The following is a 20,466-nucleotide window of genomic DNA, read 5'->3' as shown; positions in this document are numbered from 1 at the left end:
AGGGCACCCACTTATAAGCCATCAAGTCAAGGCAGGGATCACCCTGGGTGCCTCAGAAGCCAGGCAAGCCCTCACCTCCTTGAACTGAGTGCTGAGCTCCGGGGGAAAGTCAGAAGCACCTTCCTTCTGGCATTTCTGTGCCAGGAAGTGGAGGCCTGAATCCCGCCAGGGAGTGGGCCATCACCTGCTCAGGTAGTCATCTCCATAAAGCCGAGCCAAACGCCAGCCGCTTACTAACCTGGGTGTGGGGCGGGAGCGGGGCCCGCATAAGCAGCGACTGACCAGCTTCACTCACCACAGAATCATCAATTTCTGCGAGGCGTGTCCGGTGCTTCCGCCCCAAGCGCATGATCTTTTTCCAGGTGTAGTAGTACTCCACACACTGAGCCACGGTCTTAGACTTCACCTGCCGGGAAAGCCATCTGCAGATCAGCTCGGCAGCATGCGCTCTGCCCAGCCATCAGCTTTTGTGAAATAGCTCACAAGTGTTTGCAATTCAATTAAAAAAAAATGTAGATCGGGAAAACCCTCCTTCGGCACCTGGTCTCCCTCCATCCAGCCCTCACTCTCCACCCCCGCCACACAGCTACCCCTCATTTCTTGGGTCCCATGCCAAAAACTGAATGCAGATACCAAAGAATACAAAAATGTATTTCTCCTCACAAGAGGCAGCACACTGTCTGCTGTTTTGCAACTTGACTTTTTTTTCCCACAATATAGCCTGGAGATCTTTTTTGATGTTGGTTCACAGAGAGCTCATTCCCTTTTTTAACCCATAAAGCAGCATGTTTTTTCATTTAATGTGCTTGAGTGTATTTGGCTCTCTGGCTGGTTGACCTTCAAAATCTATTTGTGAAAAATGTTCCTCAGTAATCGAACAGGAATGTAAGGCAAAAGTTATGATGATAAGAGCTTAGTTTCTGCAGGAAACCAATGTTGCTCTGCCCTCCCCCAAGGGGGCAAAGGTACATATATTAGAGGGGGGAAAAAATGCCTTTGTGTAGTTCATAGATCTCCAAGCTCAAGGTGTGGTTCAATAATGTGTGTTTTCTGGAGGCTGGCCACAATTCTTGGGGGGAGCCAGCCAACCCAATCGTAAGATCAGAGGGGCAAAACCCCAAGTCCTGTCTTCCTGAAGCTGTCCCCTTCTCATCCCTGGATATCTTGAATTTCTAGAGCTGCGCAGGGAGTGAGGACACGGGCTCGGAGAGCACTTGCTCGCAAAGCCAGGGAGTGAGGACACTGGCTCGGAGAGCACTTGGTCGCAAACATGACACATGACTCCATCACCAGTCAACACGGTGTAGGCCTGCAAGGGGTGAGGCCTCCCCTGGCTCAGTCCTGGGGCAAGGGGACTCAAAAAAGACGACAGCATGGAAGCTGCTGAGCTTACGGGGCAGCCAAGAGTGGGGTGGGCTCCAAGGCAGAGAAAGCCAATAGTGAATACAGATCTGGAGAGGGAGGAGAGTCTACCTGTTCTGATTCCTATCCATCAAGGAAGGCCCTAGATTAAGGACAGGAGACAGGCATCCAAGTGGGTGACATCGGCCAGTACAGATGCCAGTGGGAGTTATTACCTGCAACTGCTCTCTGTGGACCTGAACATTTTAATTACCTTAATAACACAATACGTCTCCATTGTTCATGGATTTTCTGAAACACCCTTGGGATCATTTTAACTTTTAGTCTAAACCACCTCACCTCTTAGAAATGAAGGTCTACTAAGTTCATTATCTGCTGTAAAAGTGCTATTTCATCTGTATACAAGAGTTCTATTTTGTTGCAAGATGTTATGTATGCAAACTATTATTTTTATTATTATTGCCATTATGATTAGGGGCCCCAAACCAGATGCTTTGCTGCTGGCTAGCGGGGAGGCACCTATCATCCCTTCTTTAATTTCTCAGAAAAAAATTGCCAAAACACAACAAATCTGTCAAATATACAAGAAATGAATCATGTATATTGTAAACTAGCAGACCCGTCCTATTTATTCTGAGAGAATGTATAAATTACATGTATTTAACAAGATAAAAAATACCCCCCGACCACTATGTCCAAATAATGTAGGTTCTCCTTCTCCCTCACCTCCCTGACACTGGAGTGACCCTAACATCCTTCTCGTGAGAGTGTTAAATGAGTACCAGATATTTCTGTATGTCTTTAGGTACACAATTTCCCAAATTCAATTTCAAGTGAGCGATTAGAAAAAGCATGCTTACCATCTTCTGTACAAAAATAAAGTCTTTGCTGTAAGTGGCTAGTGCTTTATTGAACAGTTTTCTTTCTAGGGAGGTCCACTTGTCCGAACCTACAAAATAGAAACATTGTAAGAACAGCTCACAGTTCTCCCTACTTTTAGGTGCTGGCTTATTTAGTTACAAAACATGACTGTTTAGAAAGTGATATGATACACATCCAACTCCAGTTTGAACAAGAAATCCAGTGTAGTGTAATGGTTCGCAACCCTGACATCTGGATTCAAATCCCAGCTCTGGCTTTGACCTTGGCAAGTTACTGAACTCAAGACTCAGTCTGGTGACCTACAATAGGAATGATTCCAATTGTCTTCAGCTTTTGTGATCTCTGCGAAGGTTAAAAAAGATAAGACACCACAAGTGCTTAGCTTAGTAACTGGAAAACAGGGAGTGCCCAGCAAAATGTAGCTAAAGGTAGATTCAGCAGTCTCCACCATCAAGATGCTCACCATCTAGTGGGGAGAGACACACCAGCAGGCCACGGTGTTCAAGGTGAGCCTCACGCTCAGGTTAGGGTCAGGCTTCCCGGTAGAGAAAACACCTGAGCTGAGTTTTAAAGGACACGCAGAAACAGTTCAGGCATGGAGGAGATGGAAGGGAATTCTGGGGAGGAAACGTGTTTGAGGCAAAAGTAAGAGCAAAGAGTGAGATGATGCATTCATTCACTCCATTCATTCATTCACTCAATCAACAGGTATTAGATGTCTACTACACGCAAGACACCGTGCTAGGAAAACAAATGACAAAACCCCTAGCATTTCTAGGTGCTTACTATTCCGCTTTCTAAGTACTTCAGAGGTATTAATCGTTAGGCTGTACTGATAACCCCATAAGACTGGCATTACTGTTACCCATTTTACAGATGAAATGGAGGTGTTCAGAGAAGCAGTAACCCAGTATGGTTTAACTACAAGCTCCCAGCAAAAAGAAAGCAGATGAGGCTGGAGAGGTGGGTAGGACCAGTCCTTGATCTGCAAGACCAATGAGGACAAGGCCCCACAGTGCTGGGTTGGTGTACCTGCTTTGGTGGCTGAACTTGATTTTCACATTTGTTTCCCCTCCATAAATAAGAAAGCAAGATATGCAGATCATCATACAGGGTGGTCCTGTTAAGAAATTAAGCTTATTTCTAAGATAGGTCCTATTTCTGGAGGCTCTAGATAAGGTTCAGTCCTGGTGGCTGGTTCGCAGAAAACTCTGCTTCACTTTCCTGGCTTTTTGAGTTCTCTACATCTCTGAATTTTTTGGATGGTACACGGCAGGACCTTTGACGTTCTTCTACTTCTCAGAGCTATAATCCCCCAAACCGTAGTACTTTCCCTCCTCACCAGCGTAAGCCCAGGATTTCCACTTTGCTATGGCTTGCTGATGAAGATGAAAATACAGGAAACCTGAATTGTGTCTCCCATTGGAAGTTTCAGCCAAAATCAGTGAATCAGGCTCCTTGAGAGAATGTGTGAGTCAGTGATAGAAACAGATTTCTCAAATAAACACCTTCTCCGTGTGACCCAGTGATGGGTCCCCAAGCCAAGAGCTTTGGCTCCAGACTCAGAATATGTTCTGTGGAGTTGGCTGGCTCAGATCTCCAAAACACAGGGCCACCACCACCTGATTTCTTTGGTTTGCAAGTTTCTCTTTATTTCCAGAAGGGGAGTGGCCTTCCGAATAATCCTCAGCAGAAAGAAGCATCTTCCACAGGTTCTGGAGGCTGGGACATCTCTGGCTGTGCAGCCATCACAACAAGAAGGAGAAGAGAGGAGAAGTAGAGAGGTTTTGCTGGAATGGATATGAGCAGAGGACGTCAGTGCGATTTGGGTCTCTAGAATGGTTCCATCAGTGTTCCTCAAATTCTGTCTAATATTCAGGGCCTTGGAGTTCCAGCAATCATATTCCTCTTGCTCAGGAGCAGACGTAGAAAGAGAGAGACAGAAAGGATTACCAACTCTTCAGTTGAATAACCAAAGAGCAGCTGTGGTTTCCTTTAGGTAGCCATCCAAACAGCAGAGGTAAGAGGAATCAGACATGTAATGATGGAAGAGGATCATTATGGGGACATGTCACATTGGCTGAAGCCCTGGTCAAGCTATCCTGCTGCAGGTCCAGAGCCCAGACAGCTCTGGGTTGCATCTCAGATATGGAATCAGGGGACCTCTTGCTGATGATGACTAGATCAATGAGAATCCTGTCTGCTCTCAGCCAGAGCACACATTTCCTAAGTTAGAGTGGGGCTCTCAGACCGGATGAGACACTAACAGGGCCAGGCAGCCTTCTCAGGTCAGCACCCATCTCTACGGTGGGCACAGGTGATTCCACCCCACGCCAGGAGAAGAATCATCACGTGATTACAGCCCAGGTCTATTATTTTTTTTAAGATTTTATTTATTTATTTGACAGAGATCACAAGTAGGCAGAGAGAGAGGCAGAGAGAGAGGAAGGGAAGCAGGCTCCCTGCTGAGCAGAGAGCCCCATGAGGAACTTGATCCCAGGACCCTGGGAACATGACCTGAGCCAAACACAGAGGCTTTAACCCAGTGAGCCACCCAGGCACCCCCCCCCAGGTCTATTTTTAAGCAGCATATCCCTTCATGCCTCCAAAGAGCTTGCCAGTTGCAACCCCACTGAATGGGAAGTAGCTTCCTGGACCATCTGACATGGGGGACTCCAAGCCTCATGGGGGAAGGGCATCCCCCCTGCTGATTCCTCAGTGACTTTTTTAGGGCTGCTGCTCTGTGATGGGGTCTTCAGTCTCCCCCACCTGAGTGTTTGTTCTGTACCTCTAGCCTGGATCAGAAGTGTGCTGCACTTCCCTGCTCTGAGGGCTTGCAGGGGCCGGGGCAGGGAGCATGTGCTCAGAGTAAAAGACGGCTGCCTTATGTGGTCCTCTGGGTGCACTTCAGTGCACAAGACAGCACCATGTATGTGTGTCTATCCAACAAGGACATCCATGAAGTGAGAGGCAGAGGCAAGGCCAGACCAGCAAATCCATTCGCTCACACTAGAGCGGGGTCCATCTTCATGACATCCTGATTAAGAGTGCCCCCAGGGCTGAGAATCCACCCCTGGGCTCCTGGACAGAATTCCCAGGACCGCATCTAGAAACACCCAAATGTGCTTTTCCCAGATAAAGGTACTGTGCTGTGATAAAAAGGGGTGACTTCAGCGGTGCCTGGGTGGTTCAGATGGTTAGGCAGCTGACTTTGGGTCAGGCCATGATCTCGGGGTCCTGGAATTGAGCCCCCACATCGGCTCTCTGCTTGGTGAAGCCTACTTGTCCCTCTCTCTCTGCCTACCATCCCCCCTGCTTGTGCGTGCTGTCAAATAAATGAATACAATCTTAAAGGAAAAGCAGTGACTTTAGTCAAGAGACCCCAGTCTGCAAATCCAGTTCTGCCACTTACTCCTATGGCCTCAGGCAAAGGTACTCAACTTCTCTGGCTCTCAGTTTCCTCTTCTCTGACAGACAGCACCATTTGGTCCTAAGTGGGTAGGTACACAACAATTATTGCTGGTCCCTTGGAAAGGAGATTCCAAGTCAGCCCACAGCTAGGGGATACACACTGTCCCCGGCTGACCTGAATTAACGGCACTGGAGAAGAATACTGGTCGTGCTGGTGTTCCTAGTTCTGTGGGAGTACAATCCCACCGCTGCTGGTTGCTGGTGGCTCCCCGACTTCCACTCCCTGACCCCCAAAATGCCTTCTGTAATCCCATAAAGGCAAGACTCAGGCATCTCATTCCCAGAGGCTCTGTCGGACAGGAGCGCTTTCTTCATTTTTAGACAAGGTTCTAAGCCAGCCCTTCCTGGATTCTGTGTCTTGGACAAAGTCCAGGATAAAACACAAAACCGAGGCAGGGGGCTGCCTCTAACAGTCCCCTTGCTCTGCCCTTTCTTCCTCTCCAGGATCCCTGCTGTCCACTCAGCATGCACACAGGGTTAGTGGGCTGACATTCCCCCTGCGCTCATTTGCCCTACCTGGGGATTCCTGGCTATTGGGCTGTTATCAGCAGGGGCCCCTAACAAGCCGATTAAGGCTAATTACAAAGGGCCTAATTAACTGAGGAAACTGGTGCTGGAACAGTATCCAGAGGAAAAATGTTCTGAGCTTTGGTTGCTGGGAAACAGGCTCTGGACTAGGGCTACATTTGGGGCCATCTATAGCTAACACAGGCAATTAAAAAGAGACATGGAGCGGTGAGAGAATTGGGCTCAGGATCTTTTAGAGGGCCCTTCCATCCTGCTCTCAAGACTTAAAATACTTTGGTGATGGTGTTGTTATTGCACAGAACAAGGAAGACCTGTTCACTGCAGGGAAAGGGGGACTGTTTTTAAATCAGATCTTCATTTCTGCGTAAGGTTTTCCACAGTAGGTAAAGGATGAATCCTTTTTTAGGGGGTGGAGGGTGAAATCGGCTGCTGCCAAAGATCCCCGTGAGGCAGAAGGAAGGGAGGCCTCCATCTGAATCCACACCTCGAACTCAGACGCTGAGCCCTTCTTTACCAGCATTGTGTCAGGCAAGGCCAGAGACCAATTACAACGACTCAGGTCCTGCCCTTGAGGAGACCACTCTCCAGCCAGAGACATGAGCTGAGAAAGCCTGGAAAATGCCATCACAGCTGTGTTCCTCGCCAAGCATTCTCTTGAGTATGTAGTCCTATCTGCTCATCAAACTGGGCAGCTTCCAAGATAGAGAACAGGCCAGCTTCCAAGATAGAGAACAGGCCTTCGCCAACCGATTGGGGATTTCCTCCAGGAATCCTGCAAGTCCAGAGTGAGGTCAGGGTCTGGGACTTGGGAAGAGCCTGGGCTGTGGTGGGAGCTGGATGGTAGCCTTTGTTGCACCCTTGCCAGGAAGCATGAGGCCAGTGTCTGCACCCACCTGCAGGAATGATCAGTTCGATGGAAAACCCAGGGATGCAGGAAGCCCCTTAATCACAACCAGGCGTCCTCCTCACCCTGACTCCCCCATGTTCAGGCCTTCCCCACCCAACCCAACTGCTAGCAGGGGAACTTCTGCAAAGTGCTACCCACACATGGGTGGGGGGGTGGGCTGAGAGGCTGGACAGCGTGCCTGGGTGTGGATTTGCATGCCGGAGGCCCATGCAACGGCATGTTCCTTCCTCCCAAGGATCTTGTACAGCGCTCCTCTGGCCTTGGCAAGATGCCCACCCATACTGGTGTCTTTCCTGGGCCCCAGCACTGGTCACTTTTTTCTTTTCATACTGAATTGTTTGGGATGAGGGGGGCAATGTCCTAAGTAAAGTAGGGGAAGTGATTTTCACACAGGCCTGGGTCTCCGTCTGTCTCCCCCCCAAACTTGTAGCCTCTGCCTCTAACCTTAGATGTTCTACCTCGCCTCCAGGGACAGAGTGGGGGTGGGGTGACACTGGTCACAGCCACAGAGCCAAAGCCTAAGGCGATCCAGAAGACCGTGTCCTGGTGATGCTGACTTTACAGAATCCTATTGGAGAGCAACCAAAAAGGGCACAAAGGCCAAGACAGGATGGGGCCACAGGGATGTGAGTCACTGATACCCTGAACCAAACTGAGGGAAGAAGGTGGTGGCTGGTAATTAGGACATATAAGGGGGATATACTCTGGGGCCTCTTCTGGGGCCTGGAAGAGAACTATAAAGTTATGGAGACTTTAGGGACCCATGACCTGTGGCCTTTTTGCTCATAGTTCTACTAGATTCTCCACGGCCCAGTCTGTGATCACTTCCTGGAGAAGTGAGACGTCTGGCAGATATATGTGAATACCCTTTTCTTGGAGACACAGGGCTAGTGGAATACCAACCTTTCAGACCTCAGCTCCACCTCTCCTGCCTCCAAGGTTGAAAATTTCAGGAGGCAAAAGAGTGCTTCCTGGTCTGCTTATGGGGGAGGGAGGCCAAGGATGGGCAACTAATTAGCTGGGGACCCTAAAAGATGGGTAATTTTAGCAGAGTTTAGTTTCAGAACCCTTATTATTATTACAGCATTTTGGTTCTGTTTTCTTTGGGGAGGGGTGGCTTCTATATAGCTTTCCAAATGTTGTGTCATGACACACATAAAACAATGTTATACTTGCTTGGCACAGTGGGAAGAACTGGATGGAGGGGGTCTGGGTCTCAGACAAGGTTGTTTACAGCTGGAGCTGACCAGCCCAGAGGCTCCGGCCACCCTGGTTCCCCCGTGGGTGAAGCAGCTACAGCAGATGGCTGGGAAGCTCCCTGTCATCAACAGTCTCGCCCACTCTTCAAAGAAGCCTGAGACAGGCTCCAGTAGGCTGGACAGCCTGTCAGGGTTTAATGGGCAGCAGATGACACTGGGAATTAAGAGGACTGAATTGTTTCCACGGCAGATTAGGGAGAACTCCCACATCTTCCTACCCGTACTCGGGGCAGACACCAAGCAGGAAGTTATGGAGACAATAGTAAGAAACTGGTTGGCTTAGGCCCCAGTTAAATGATTTCTTATCCCCATGTCCCTTTTGTGCTTGCCTACTTCTGGTAGCAGCCCATGTGCTAACAGTGATCCATAGACAGACATCCAGGGCTGTCTGTGCTCAGGTAAGTGGCTTCTGGGCCTTTCCAGCCCGTGATGCCACCCACAGTTAGCGTGGCAAAGGACGCTGGGCCCAGTGGGGCACCCATGGAGAACACTCTCATATTTGCTGAGCAGCCCTCACGTTAGGCCACATCTGTCTGCCTGGACTGAGGACTAGGAAAGGTCCAACCAGGTCCCCAAGCCCACTTCAGTACTTAGCACCTACTTATGCAGGATCTGCCCAAGGCACCAATGGAACCTTCAAATCCTCATTGGAGGATTTAGTCCCCTCTCCAGCAGGCTTGCACAGCCCTCAGAACGGATGGAGCTGACCAATTAAAATGTTGATTTCAACTTCCTTTTGTCACTTCAGGCTCCCTGACCTGTCGCCTTCTCTTTCCATGATTCTTACCACATTCAATTCTCAAAGGTGTTTTCTTCTTCCCCCTTACTGGTGATGCCATCATTAACCCACACTGTCACAGGACACATTCTGTATGTGTACGTTTATGTGTGTAACACGTGTACATATATATATATGCATGCGTATATATGTATGTGCGTGTGTATAGTACACACATATGTAGATGTCCTTCTCTGGCCTTGAGTGTCATCTGTGGTTGGTGACTCCTTCCTCCTCAGACTGAAGACTGCAGGAGGTAGGATTCCACCTACGTCCGTCATAGGCACTGTTTTATCTTAGTACTTAGCACAGTTTCTTGTATGCAGCAAGTACTCAATAAGTAATTAGTCAATAAATAAATGATAGTGACTAGACTATGCCATGCGTTGTGCTACATCTACTATCTCTGATCATCACAAAGTGCTGCAAAGGATGGAGGAGGAGCCCCGTTTCACGGGTGAGGAGACCAAGGTTCCAGAAGGCCAAAGGGTGCAGGCAAGATCTGAACACATGGCCACTAATTCCAAAGCCGAGAGGGCCACCGAGCGTTGTCTCTGTGCCATCCCCTGGGTGGTGCCTTCCTGCCGACGCACCAGTCTCACTGCCAACACACGCAGGCACCGGCCACTGTCACCCAGCTCTTGGCACGTCCATTAGGGTGAGGGGAACCCATACAAACACCCAAGAGTACCCAGCCAACAGACACAACTGCCCCACCAGCTGTGCCCCAGAAGCCCTGGAGCTCACAAGGGGAGATTAGGACAGGACTGGTGGATCTATTATTAAAAAGTAACCCCACCAAACATGCAAAAAGCCTGCTCTCAGGAAGCAATGGGGCACAAGGCTCCTGGCAACCTACCGGCATAGTGGTAATTTGCTAACGGATGACATTTTAACCTGACTGGCTTCCTCAGCAGCAGCATTTCCAGAGCAACCTGCAGACCCATGGGAGAGAAAAGGGAGAGTCAGTGAGCGGTCTGTGGGCTGCGGGAAGAGCATTACCTAACGGGGAAAAGGAGTCAGCACTACAGAGCTAGGAGTTCCGGGTGCTGGAAGGAAACCCAGACCGGGCTTCCTTTCTGGCCGGCACCCCATGGGATGTGGCACTTAAACGCCTCCCCCTGCCCATGCCTGTGGCCAGAGAAAAATAGTGGAGACCCCACTCCTTCCCTGGTGAAGGCCCCAGCCTCAGAGAGACAGTGGGATCTCCACTGAATGGGGACTCAATCTCTGGGGAAAGGCTCCAAGTAAATGAGTGGGTGATTTGTGGGTGTTTTGCAGAAAAATGCATTTTGTTGCAATTAACATAAACAGTTGTGTTAATAGTAACTGTACTATGCACTGTCTTTCCAGAGAGCCTAGGTAAAGAACACTTTCAAATATGCCTCTTTCAGCCTGTTCAACTTAAAAAAAAAATGGTGGCTCTGGAATTGTACATGGGAACAGTAGATGGGTTAGGAGCAGAGCAAGGCTTAGAATCTCGCTTCTCAAGTGTGGTCCATGGGCCAGCAGCATGGGCATCCATCGGGAGCTGGTTAGAAACGCAGAACCTTGGGCCCCACCTCCAGAACTGTTGAATAAGAATTTACATTTTAACAAGATGCCCCAAGTGATTTGTGTGCACATTAGAAGTTTGAGAAATGCTTCTTCTCTGCAATACTTGTCTTAAAGGATTAGGAAGCATTCTCTTAACATCCTAGAAAAGCCATGAAAGGAATCAATAATCTCATGAGAAGGTAGTATTGGGACACAAGAGGCCAGATTTGGTACCAAAACCATGTACTTCTTAAGGGGGAAACTGATGTGAGTAACTGAGTGCCCCTGGTAGGAGCCCAGGTGAAGCAGGTAAATGGTCAGCTAGGATCCTGGGAGAATGACACCAAAGGTCTGACTGTGCCAAAGCTGCAAGAATGACCCCAGTTGGTACACAGCAAACCCTTCATTTTGGGTAGGAGATAAACTTCTATGAACATCAAACTGGCGGACTTCCACAGCAGGGAAGAACAGTCAGCAGAGTAGGATAGGCTCTTTCAGGCCAAGTCTAGTCTCAGTAAGGTTTTCTACCTCTATCATTGGAGGCCCAGTTTCTGATGTGAATTATAAGACTACTGAAAAGAAATTCTAATTTCCCAAGACAGGTGTGAACATAATTATTACTCAGGAATAGACGTACAGACAGAAGTCCAGCTGCAGGTTTCTCCTACAGGCTTAAATCCAGACCCACTCAGTGAGATAAGGAACATGGTGGCATGTTGATTGGTGATGATCTTAAAAACTGGTTTTATGGCATGTGGGACAACACAGAATTTCAGGAAAATACTTTTCAAAATTCTGACATGGGGAATATGAACTGTGAAGTCTCTCTCTCTCTCTTTTTGATGGTCTCTCTTCTCCATTCCTTACCATCACATCACCTTTGGCCTCGAAAAGAGAGTGCAAAGCAAATTCAGAATTGGTCCCTCCACCAGGCAACGCACTTGAACAGCACAAATTCAGGAGATTCTCCACTGTTGGGGACAATAAGAAGCCAATGCATCAGAGAGAGCTCAAATCTCAAGGACAAACAACACCCAGCCTGAAGCCAGAGACCCTTGTGAGAGGATCAAGCCTTCCCCACCCAGTTCTTCCCACATGCCAATACCTCTTTGCTGGAGGTCATGGTTTTCCAGCTCTGGCCAGGGCTTCCATACTAGTGTGGCCTTGTGTGTGTCCTGAGCCAAGGCAGAGACATCCTGAAGTTCTGGGATCTCTGCTTGGAACCTCAAGCCAATGTTGATGCGTCTTTAAGGACAAGAATGAAAACAACAGTGTGGCCTTCAATTTGAGGTCAAGAGCAACTGTCAGAAACTTGAAAAAGGAGGAAACCAGTTCCTTCTGCAAGAAGAATGCAGAGGCATTTCCCAACAATGTGATCCTAAGATTCCAGGGATGGCCTTTTCACTGGGAGAAGGAACAGCTTTAAGATTGGGGAGAGATGCTACATGGAGGGGCGGGGGAAAGTCTGCTCGGAGCATCATAGCTCACTGTAACTCAGACAGGATAGGTGCTAATTGCAAGGCAACAGCTGCCCAGGGTATGGCCGCTGGCACAATTTAACCAGGATAAACGGAACAAGCATAATGTGCTTATTACATTTGTTATCCCTTTCAGACTACTTTACTTTCACATAAATTATGCCATCTGAATCTCACAAAAACCTGAGATGTAAGCAAGGCAGTGATAATTATTTCCACTTAATAGGTCGGTTAACTAAAGCCTAGAAAGGTTGGGGTGCCTGAGTGGCTCAGTCGGTTAAATGTCTGCCTTTAAGCTCATGTCATGGTCTCAGGGTCTTGCAATGGAACCCCTCATCAGGCTCCCTCCTCAGCAGGGAGCCAGCTTCTCCCTCTGCCCCTCCTCCCACTCCTGCTCTCTCTCTCTCAAATAAATAAATAAATAAAATCTTAAAAAAAGTAAAGCCTAGAAAGTTTAACTTCATCAATGTCAACTGAAAAACGGTGCTGACTCAATGTTGTCACCACTCTACCACCTGGTCTTTTTTGCGCTTATCTATGAAAATAGCACCTTCCCTGGGTCTCCTGGGTGGCTCAGTCAGTTGAGCCTCCAACTCTGGGTTTGGGTCCAGGTCGTGATCTCAGGATTGTGGGATGGAGCCCGGGGTCGGGCTCCTCACTCACTCAGCAGGGAGTCTGCTTGAAAGTTTTTCTCCCTTTGCCCCTCCCCTACTCATGCTTCCTCTCTTTAAGTAAAATACATAAACAAACAAAAGAAAAAAGAAGGAAAAAAGAAAATAGCACCTTTCTTCCATTATATCTCCAGTCTCTCCCACACTAAGCCTATTTGGAGGACCAGTCAAGAATTTTAGGGAAGGGACAGGGAAGCAAGGGCATTTGGATGGAGCCTTGTAGAGAGCTCAATGTCACTGGGAATGTGCAAGCATGTGGCCCGAACCATGCAGATGGAGATGGGGACACTAGGTTCTCTGAATATAGGACTTCATGCTTTAGTATACATTTAGTCTTTGGCAAAAGCCTTGCAACACCAGAAACTGAGAAATACCATGATCTTATAATTTTTCTAACTTCTCATTCGGTGGTAATTCTCAAAGTTCCTCATCCCCAGCTGAGGCTTCTGTTACACAAAACAAAACAAAAACAAACAAACAAAAAAACAACCAAAATTGGCTTTCCTTACGGTTCAACATCAATGGTCTGCTCTCCAGGCCCTGGGGTGACTGTCACGTTGCTGCCATCAATGCTGTCTGAAGCACAAAACCCAGAGGTCAGTGGTCAACAGGAAAAGGAACGGAAGAAACTATAGCCAATGAGCAGTGACCTAAACACTCACAATGGGACCCCCCCTCCCACCCAACCTACACCAGAATTACTCGCAGTAGTCTCCAAGGAACTGGATGGCATGTGGTGCTAAATGGTTTAGGATTACTCATTTCTCGCACAGGGCAAGGAGAAGCCATCGCCCCGATTCTGGTCCACTAAGCTCCTCGTTCGTTCCTCTGAAACCATTCTTACTCTAGAAAGAGATACTGGCTCCGAGGCTCTCCATGCTTGAACTTTAGACAACGTGTGCATAAGATGCAGAAGCGGAGTCTTGCAAATAATACCTAATCCTATTTGTCTATCTGCTTAGTACATGTATTGCGGGGGGCTGTCTCCGAGGATGATCCGTGGCACCGGCTTAGGGACCGCGTGCGCACTTGAACTGTTCCAACTTAGGCCAAAGAGACAGTAATTAACCAGAGCTCCGGGGTCTCTCCCGCTAGACTGGGGATCCCGAGGGTGAGAATCACCCGTGGAGTCTAAGTGTTTCGGGCACCTCGCCCAGCGCGCTCCCAGTAGAGACAAGCCCCAGCAGAAGTGAGTGCGGTGCAGGAGCCCCGCGTGGGAAGGGAGCCCCCGGGGCGGGGTGGGGCCGGGCGCGTGAGGAGGGCCCGCGGGGACTCACTGGAGCGGCACAGCAGCACCCGCGGCGTGGGCGTCAGGGGCGTGAGGGGCAGCTGCGGGTGCGCGCCGGGGCCGTGGCCCGCGATGAGGACGTTGCTGAAGAGGCCCGAGCCCTGGCGCACCGGGCTCAGCATGGGCGGGGGCGTGTAGGGGGGCAGCTCGTGGGCGGGGTCCAGCAGCAGGTGGTCCCCGAGGATGCGGGGGGAGCGCAGCTGGCTCTGGTACAGGGTGGCGCCCGAGTACGAGGAGGCGGCGGCGGAGTTGGCGGTGTAGGAGGGCGGTGGCGGGATGAACAGCGGCTCCGGCCGGTGCCGGAACTTTTTCTTGTCCGGCAAGCTCTTGAGGGGCTCCTCGGCTTTGGCCACGGCCGGCTGATGTTTCTTGGGGAGTTCCTAGAACGGGAAGAACGGTCCGGTTCGAATCCTCAGGCGTTCCCCACAGGCCACTTCCACAGGCTGAAGGAAGGGGAGCGTCTGTTCTAACGGGGGATCCCCCCCCCCGGGCCCCCCCTCGGCCCCCCCCACCACTTGTCTGCTCCCCCCTCCCCCCGCATCCCTTGCCTTGAAAAACAGCCTCCTCCAGTTCCCACAGGGCGAGTTTGGGGGCTTGATGGGGGAGAAAACTGGGATTCAGGAGGAAATCCCTCACGTCTGGAGGCGATGGGGATGGTAGGAAAGGTAGGTGGGCAAGAAAGAATAAATTCACATTCTCTATTGCTTAGCACCGCATTCCCATCCGGTGAGTGGAACCCAGCCGAGTGGGCCCTTTAATTCCCCACCGCTCCCAGGGGACAGACATCAGGGACAGATAACACATGTTCTGAGAAGGGGACAGAATATTCAGGGAGGCTGGGCTGCGGCTGAGGAGCAGAAGAGGGGGGCCAGTGACCCGCACTGGGCTCTCCTTTGAGGTAACTCTGGAGCTGAGGGACAGCCATCTTCAGACCTGTTCCGTGTGCTCCCCTAAAACCGGATCCGGCGAAGCCCCCCCGCCGCCCGCCCCTCACCACCGCTCCCAGGACCGTAGCTCATTTGCTGCAAGCCCCTCTCCTGGGTAGCTTCCTGTCAGCAGTGTTAGTTTACTTTATGGCAGCGGACCCAAGCACAGTCTGGAAGGAGGATCTGCCACATGGATACATATATACTAATAAGTAAACATGTGCACATAAATAGATAAGCAGGGCATGCCAAAGCCAAACAGAAACAGACTTGGGGCGTGTGCCAGCATCAGCCCAGAGAAACCCGCTGGGTGTGGCTGGGTGTGGCTGGGGAGGCCGAGGTGCGGTTGGGAGAGGCTGTGGGGATACCTGCAGAAAGTTCTGGGCAGTCTGTGGTACCCTCCCAGGCCCTGCAGGCCAGTGCCTGTCACAGCTGCAGTTCCTGGCAATTCCTGTGCCCAGGGTGGCAACCGAGTAGGAGGAGCAGGGGGTGATGGGAAGGGCAGGCCATGGTCATGTGACCAGTTGCCTCCAACCATGTGACCTGCTCCAGTCTTCCCTCAGCTCTGGGCTCCTGCTGCTGCCCCTCCTGTTTTCTCCCTCAGCTTCCCTGTCTTCTGGGCTGCTGTCCCAACCCCTAGGAGGGAAGTCTAGGGAAGCTGAGGGGTGGGGAAAGGAGAGGGGACACCTCTGTGAGCTCCCAGCTCACCCCCAGGGGGTTCTCCTTAGGCCAGAGTGCCACAACCCGCCTCCTCTCCCCACCAGAGGGCTCCTTACCACCTGAGGCTGAGGCGGAAAGAGAGGTCTGAGGAGAATGGGGAGTGGGTGTCTCTGCCCCCCAAGCTGGGAAGCAATCCTGAAGCCTTATACCCTGTTCCGGGGTAACTGATGAGGCCATGTGAGCACAGGCTGACCTGGCATGGTTTCAACCCTGTGTGGGCATCTAGACCTCTGATCCCAGGGTCCAAGGTCCCTTTTGGGCTCCCTCTACTTGAGCCTCTGGTCCTTTTACTCCAGTTCTCAACTCCAGGCAAGACCCTGAGACCCTGAGCCAGCGGATTCACCCAGAATGCCAGGCCTGGATGTCACTTGAGAGGAATCATTTATAGGGTTCTACCTCTACCAAGCTATTCAGACTCTGGAGGTGGGATCACTCATGGAGAGGTTTTTAAAAGCTCCCCCGGGGCAGGGAGAACCACTGATGAGTCCAAACCCAGGCTTTTTGAGGGAGAGGGTCTCACAGTTGCCTGCATCCCCAGGGGGCCAGCAGCAGAGTGGGGACTGAAAGCCAGGGCTCCTCCCCAGACATTTTAATTTCTTTAAGTGTCAGGATCTTGCCCGTATTTTCCCAATCCCAGCTACATGCTTCTGGTTCAGCTTATCTCCTTACTACAATGTCTCTCTTTTCTACAAAGCCAGCTTTATCCCTGCCTTTAAAACCCTGCTCAAAACTGTGCTCATGGTGGTCTTCTGACCAAATTCTTACCAAACTCCCTGTGTCTCCCCAGTCCCTAATTACTTTAACTGCCCAGGGGTGCCCCCCTATGGGGGACTACTGTTTCTTCTGTGCCCTGGTTTCCCTCCAACTGTCTTAAACTGGGGCAGGGGGTGCTGCCTGGGGTTTAGACCCCTGTGTGACAAGGAACAATACTGTCTCCAGCTTCAAGCTGAGAATTCTCTAGCGGTAGAAACAGTGGGTCTCCCACTAAATCAGGGACTTCCCTGGGCAAAGAGGGAGCTTGGCTCTGAAATTTCATCTCTCTGCTTATTACTGGCCCCCAAGTCCTGCTGACTTCTGAGAATCGTGCTCACTCCCAGAGGTTCCCCCTCCGCCTCTCCTCTTCTGATGCCTTGATATTACATAGAGAACCAAGAAGGTTCTTTCTGGACTTTTCTAGTTTTCTTAATTTTCCACCCTCCCTCTGTTTTGGCCCAACCCCACCCTCATACCACCTGGAATCCCAGCAGCCACTTATTCTTCGAGGACAAATGTGACCCAGCACACCACTTTGTGGAGAGGGAACAAATCCAATGTAGTCAACTGCATGGGTTACAGACTCCCCAGGGGAGGGAAGGAGGGAAGAGGGAGGAAGACAGAAAAAGACGGAGAGAGGGAGACGGGAAGGGTGGGGTAGAGAGAGGGAGAGAGAGGGATCTCTGTCCCAGAGCCAAGCTAAGCCGCTTGGGTGAAGCAGAAGAATTTAAGAAGGAGGAGGAGAACGTAAGAGTGAGTGAGAAACACAGATCTCTTTGCTTTCCTGAGATTGGGGGATGAGTGTCTCTCAGTGGAATTACTTTGGGAACCATAGCGAATTAGGTCCTCTAAGGCTAATGATGCAGGTGGGATACCGAAAATATGAAGCATCTGCTGAGGCTGACCACCAGAACGGATGCAGGGCTATCCTACGGAGGCTTGCTGTGCCAGGGGTTCCCTCTGGATCTGAGGAGGTCTGGAGATCCTGCAGGGGGGTCACGGCCCCAGGCAATAGCTCTTTATTACCTGGGATAGTACTTCCATGTTTTAATAACTGTGTGATTACCAGCTGAGTTATCATCTTTGTTTTCACCTTGGAATAGCTTCAGCTCTCTTAGAATCTAATCCAGACCGTTAGCCTGGTAGAGGTGGTCACTGGGTAGCAAGCAATGTGGACAAGGATGGGATTCCCAAGGCAGCCAGGATTGGGAGCTCAAACTGAGGGCCAAGCCATGTCTGAGAGCTCAGGTCAGTGATTGGAAGAGCTGCCCCATCTCCAAGAAAGCAAAGGGATGTTCCCACCCCAGGCGGGCGGGGGCAGAGCAGCAACTCACAGCAGGCGGGTGGGGGGCAGCCCCTTGGGGTGAGTGTGGGGGAGAGAGGGTCATCCTCACGAGCACGGGCATCTCGTCGTCCGACATCGAGCTGGCTGGCTTGTCTCTGGTGGAGGGGGCGGCAACGATGCTGTTGGCGAAGCCCTGAGAGCCTGGCTTGGGCGGGAGAAGCTTGACAGGGACAGACACGGGCATGACCATAGGCGTGAGGCTTTCTGCCTCGGGAGGGAGCTGCGATGGCGGCGGAGGCGGAGGTGGCAGTGGCGGCTGGGGCTGAGGCTGAGGCGGCAGGGCCTTCTCTCCTTCCTCCTACACAGACAATAAAGGCTTTGATCCTGGGCTGAGAGCAGCCTTCCCAAACTGGGGACGCACTCTGCTCTTCCTGAAATGTTGTAGGACATCATAAGTGGGTGATAGAGAACCACGGCAGGGTGGTTTCCTTCCTGCAACCCTGAGTCTCTTGGCTTTATTGAGGCCAGTTGGGAGTGGACAAGGCCATGCACTCTATTTTCTATGTTAAGAGAAGCTCCTCAACCATTATCACTTGTATAATTAAAACATATTAAAATTTTGTTGTTGTCATTGCTTTTAAAGAAAAGGATGTAGACTGGGAATTAGGCATAAAACAAAACAGAACACATAGGCTTTTGTGTAGGACCTCTGAATTCTATGGGCCTCAGTTTACTCATCTGTCCAATGGAAGACAAAGCTATTTTATCTGGAATGGTCAGGAGATGGGGTGAGCCGGGATATCCAGGCTTTTGGCAAACAGACAGTTAATCCCATAGACTTAAATTTAGATCAACAATATCTAAAGAATTTGAGAAATTCTTTGATTTCTAATCTTACTCTAAAACTGCATGGATAGTTCACCACATGGATAGCCTTCCTCCCTGGATAATCCTGAGGGTAATTAAAGACCTTCTTTTGCTAGAATCAAACACTGAGTAGAAAGTGCTGGCTGAGAGCCCAATGGTCACGTTAGCTTTCCTTGGCCATCGGCTACTACGCTGGAAGGCCCAAGAGACTGGTCTTCTAAGTCTTTAACTTAGAAGTTAAAAATAATATTGCCTCTATGTGTTTTCTTTGCTGTCTTTTTCAGATAGTGGAGAGACTCGGATCCCTCAAGAATTTATTCTAGCCTCTGTTTTTGACCCTTGTTCACGAAACCAGTGGAAGCGGGGTCTGTTTGACCTGGCTGGCTCCTAGTGGCAAAGCTTTAAGGGAAGGACAGTGCCTTCCTGGGTGCCCACCTGGGGGTCCCATTACTCTCTGATGGCAGCAAAGCAAAGCAAGCAACACATGGCCTGGGAAGGGCTGGGCGCTGGCTCCTGCTAACCTGTTTGAGGCTGGGGGAGGCTCTCATTCCCCCATGGGACCGCATGTGGCCGTTCAGGGCAGGTAGGCTCTTGAATTCCTTCAGGCAGATGGAGCACGTCAATTTGTTCTTGGCATCAAACTGCTCCCCAAACACTCCTTTTGATTGGCCACTGCTCAAGGGTAGGGACAAATGAGAGGACACACATATTGATAAAGAGGAAGGGTGACTTATCACAAGACCTCACACCCCACAGTGAACCCATTTCATTCACTCAATGCTCCCATGGCCCCACTTGTATTATCCCAGTACCCTTCAGAGAACTAAGCCCACTTTACAGGCGGAAAACTGAGGCTCAAGAGCGGGAAAAGGCTTACTCAAAATCATGTGGGAGTTGAATAAAATATCCTTCATTCTAAGCCATCAAGTGCTAGGTTTTTTTCACCTCTGGCCTGTTATCTTTCTAGAGTCAGCTCAAGTGGCCTCTAAGCATTCCCTTAGAGACATGCGTCTAAGTCCCCTTGCTTAGCCTCCAGACTTACATGTCTTAGCATTTTATCAGGTTCTGGCTAAGAATTTACCATGCCCATGATGGGGGAAAACAAGTCTGTACTATTTACTGCTGCATTCTCCAAGCTTAGCTCTATGCCTGGCACGCAGTAGGTACCCAGTGAATATTGACTGACTGAGCAGGGGAGAGAATGTGGCGTCAGGACTCAATTCCAGTATTGCCACTTACTTGATGTACAACTCCAAGTCTCTGAGCCTGTTTTCTCATTTGTAAGGCCATTGGAATAAAGCCAAGAATGATTGAGCTCTTACTACGTGCTAGGCACATGGTAATCCTACCTACCCCTACTGGGTTGCTTTATTACACAAAATATAGTGTGCTTAGCACACAGTAAATGCTCAGACACAATAGCTGCTATTATTATTATAAACTTCTTCAGAAAACTGACTTTGAATTTGAAAATGAGTCTGGAGAGACAACCCAGGAAAACCTCCCCAAATGCCAACATGCCTTCTTGCATCCATCCTACCTTGACTCCGGGGACCCTGGCTGGGCTCTGCCATCAGGTAGGTGCATCTAATTTAATCCATGCAGGACATGGGAAGAAAGAAGAAAGAGAAAAAAAGTGTATTTCTACTGGGAGAAGTCTTTGAGCTAAGGGAACCCCAGGACCTGCACTTTCTAGAATACTTCCTCAAGCTCACAGCGGCCAGCAGTTCATGTCCAGATGCTGGAGCACCTGAC

At 50.1% G+C, this 20,466-nt stretch overlaps 1 protein-coding gene across 14 annotated transcripts in view; it reads right to left on the bottom strand.

Annotated features, from left to right (window-relative positions):
- Positions 1 to 20,466, bottom strand: part of TRERF1 (transcriptional regulating factor 1) — a 201,373-nt gene that overhangs the window by 15,303 nt on the left and 165,604 nt on the right. For 9 of the 14 annotated variants that reach the window (XM_059400459.1, XM_059400462.1, XM_059400463.1 and 6 more), the window contains 10 exons: positions 20,252 to 20,298; positions 19,233 to 19,383; positions 17,894 to 18,202; positions 14,150 to 14,540; positions 13,382 to 13,448; positions 11,829 to 11,968; positions 11,591 to 11,694; positions 10,047 to 10,122; positions 2,223 to 2,311; positions 296 to 406 (listed from right to left, as the gene is read on the bottom strand). In XM_059400459.1, the coding sequence (XP_059256442.1) occupies positions 296 to 406; positions 2,223 to 2,311; positions 10,047 to 10,122; positions 11,591 to 11,694; positions 11,829 to 11,968; positions 13,382 to 13,448; positions 14,150 to 14,540; positions 17,894 to 18,202; positions 19,233 to 19,383; positions 20,252 to 20,298 (1,485 nt within the window). The remainder of the gene's footprint in view (positions 1 to 295; positions 407 to 2,222; positions 2,312 to 10,046; positions 10,123 to 11,590; positions 11,695 to 11,828; positions 11,969 to 13,381; positions 13,449 to 14,149; positions 14,541 to 17,893; positions 18,203 to 19,232; positions 19,384 to 20,251; positions 20,299 to 20,466) is intronic. The other 5 variants (XM_059400468.1, XM_059400469.1, XM_059400471.1 and 2 more) reach the window with 3 other exon arrangements.

The sequence above is a fragment of the Mustela nigripes genome, chromosome 5, assembly GCF_022355385.1.
Source record: "Mustela nigripes isolate SB6536 chromosome 5, MUSNIG.SB6536, whole genome shotgun sequence".
NCBI lineage: Eukaryota > Metazoa > Chordata > Mammalia > Carnivora > Mustelidae > Mustela > Mustela nigripes.
Note: the sequence above shows the minus strand (reverse complement) of the source record. Positions and strands in the feature narration are given on the sequence as shown.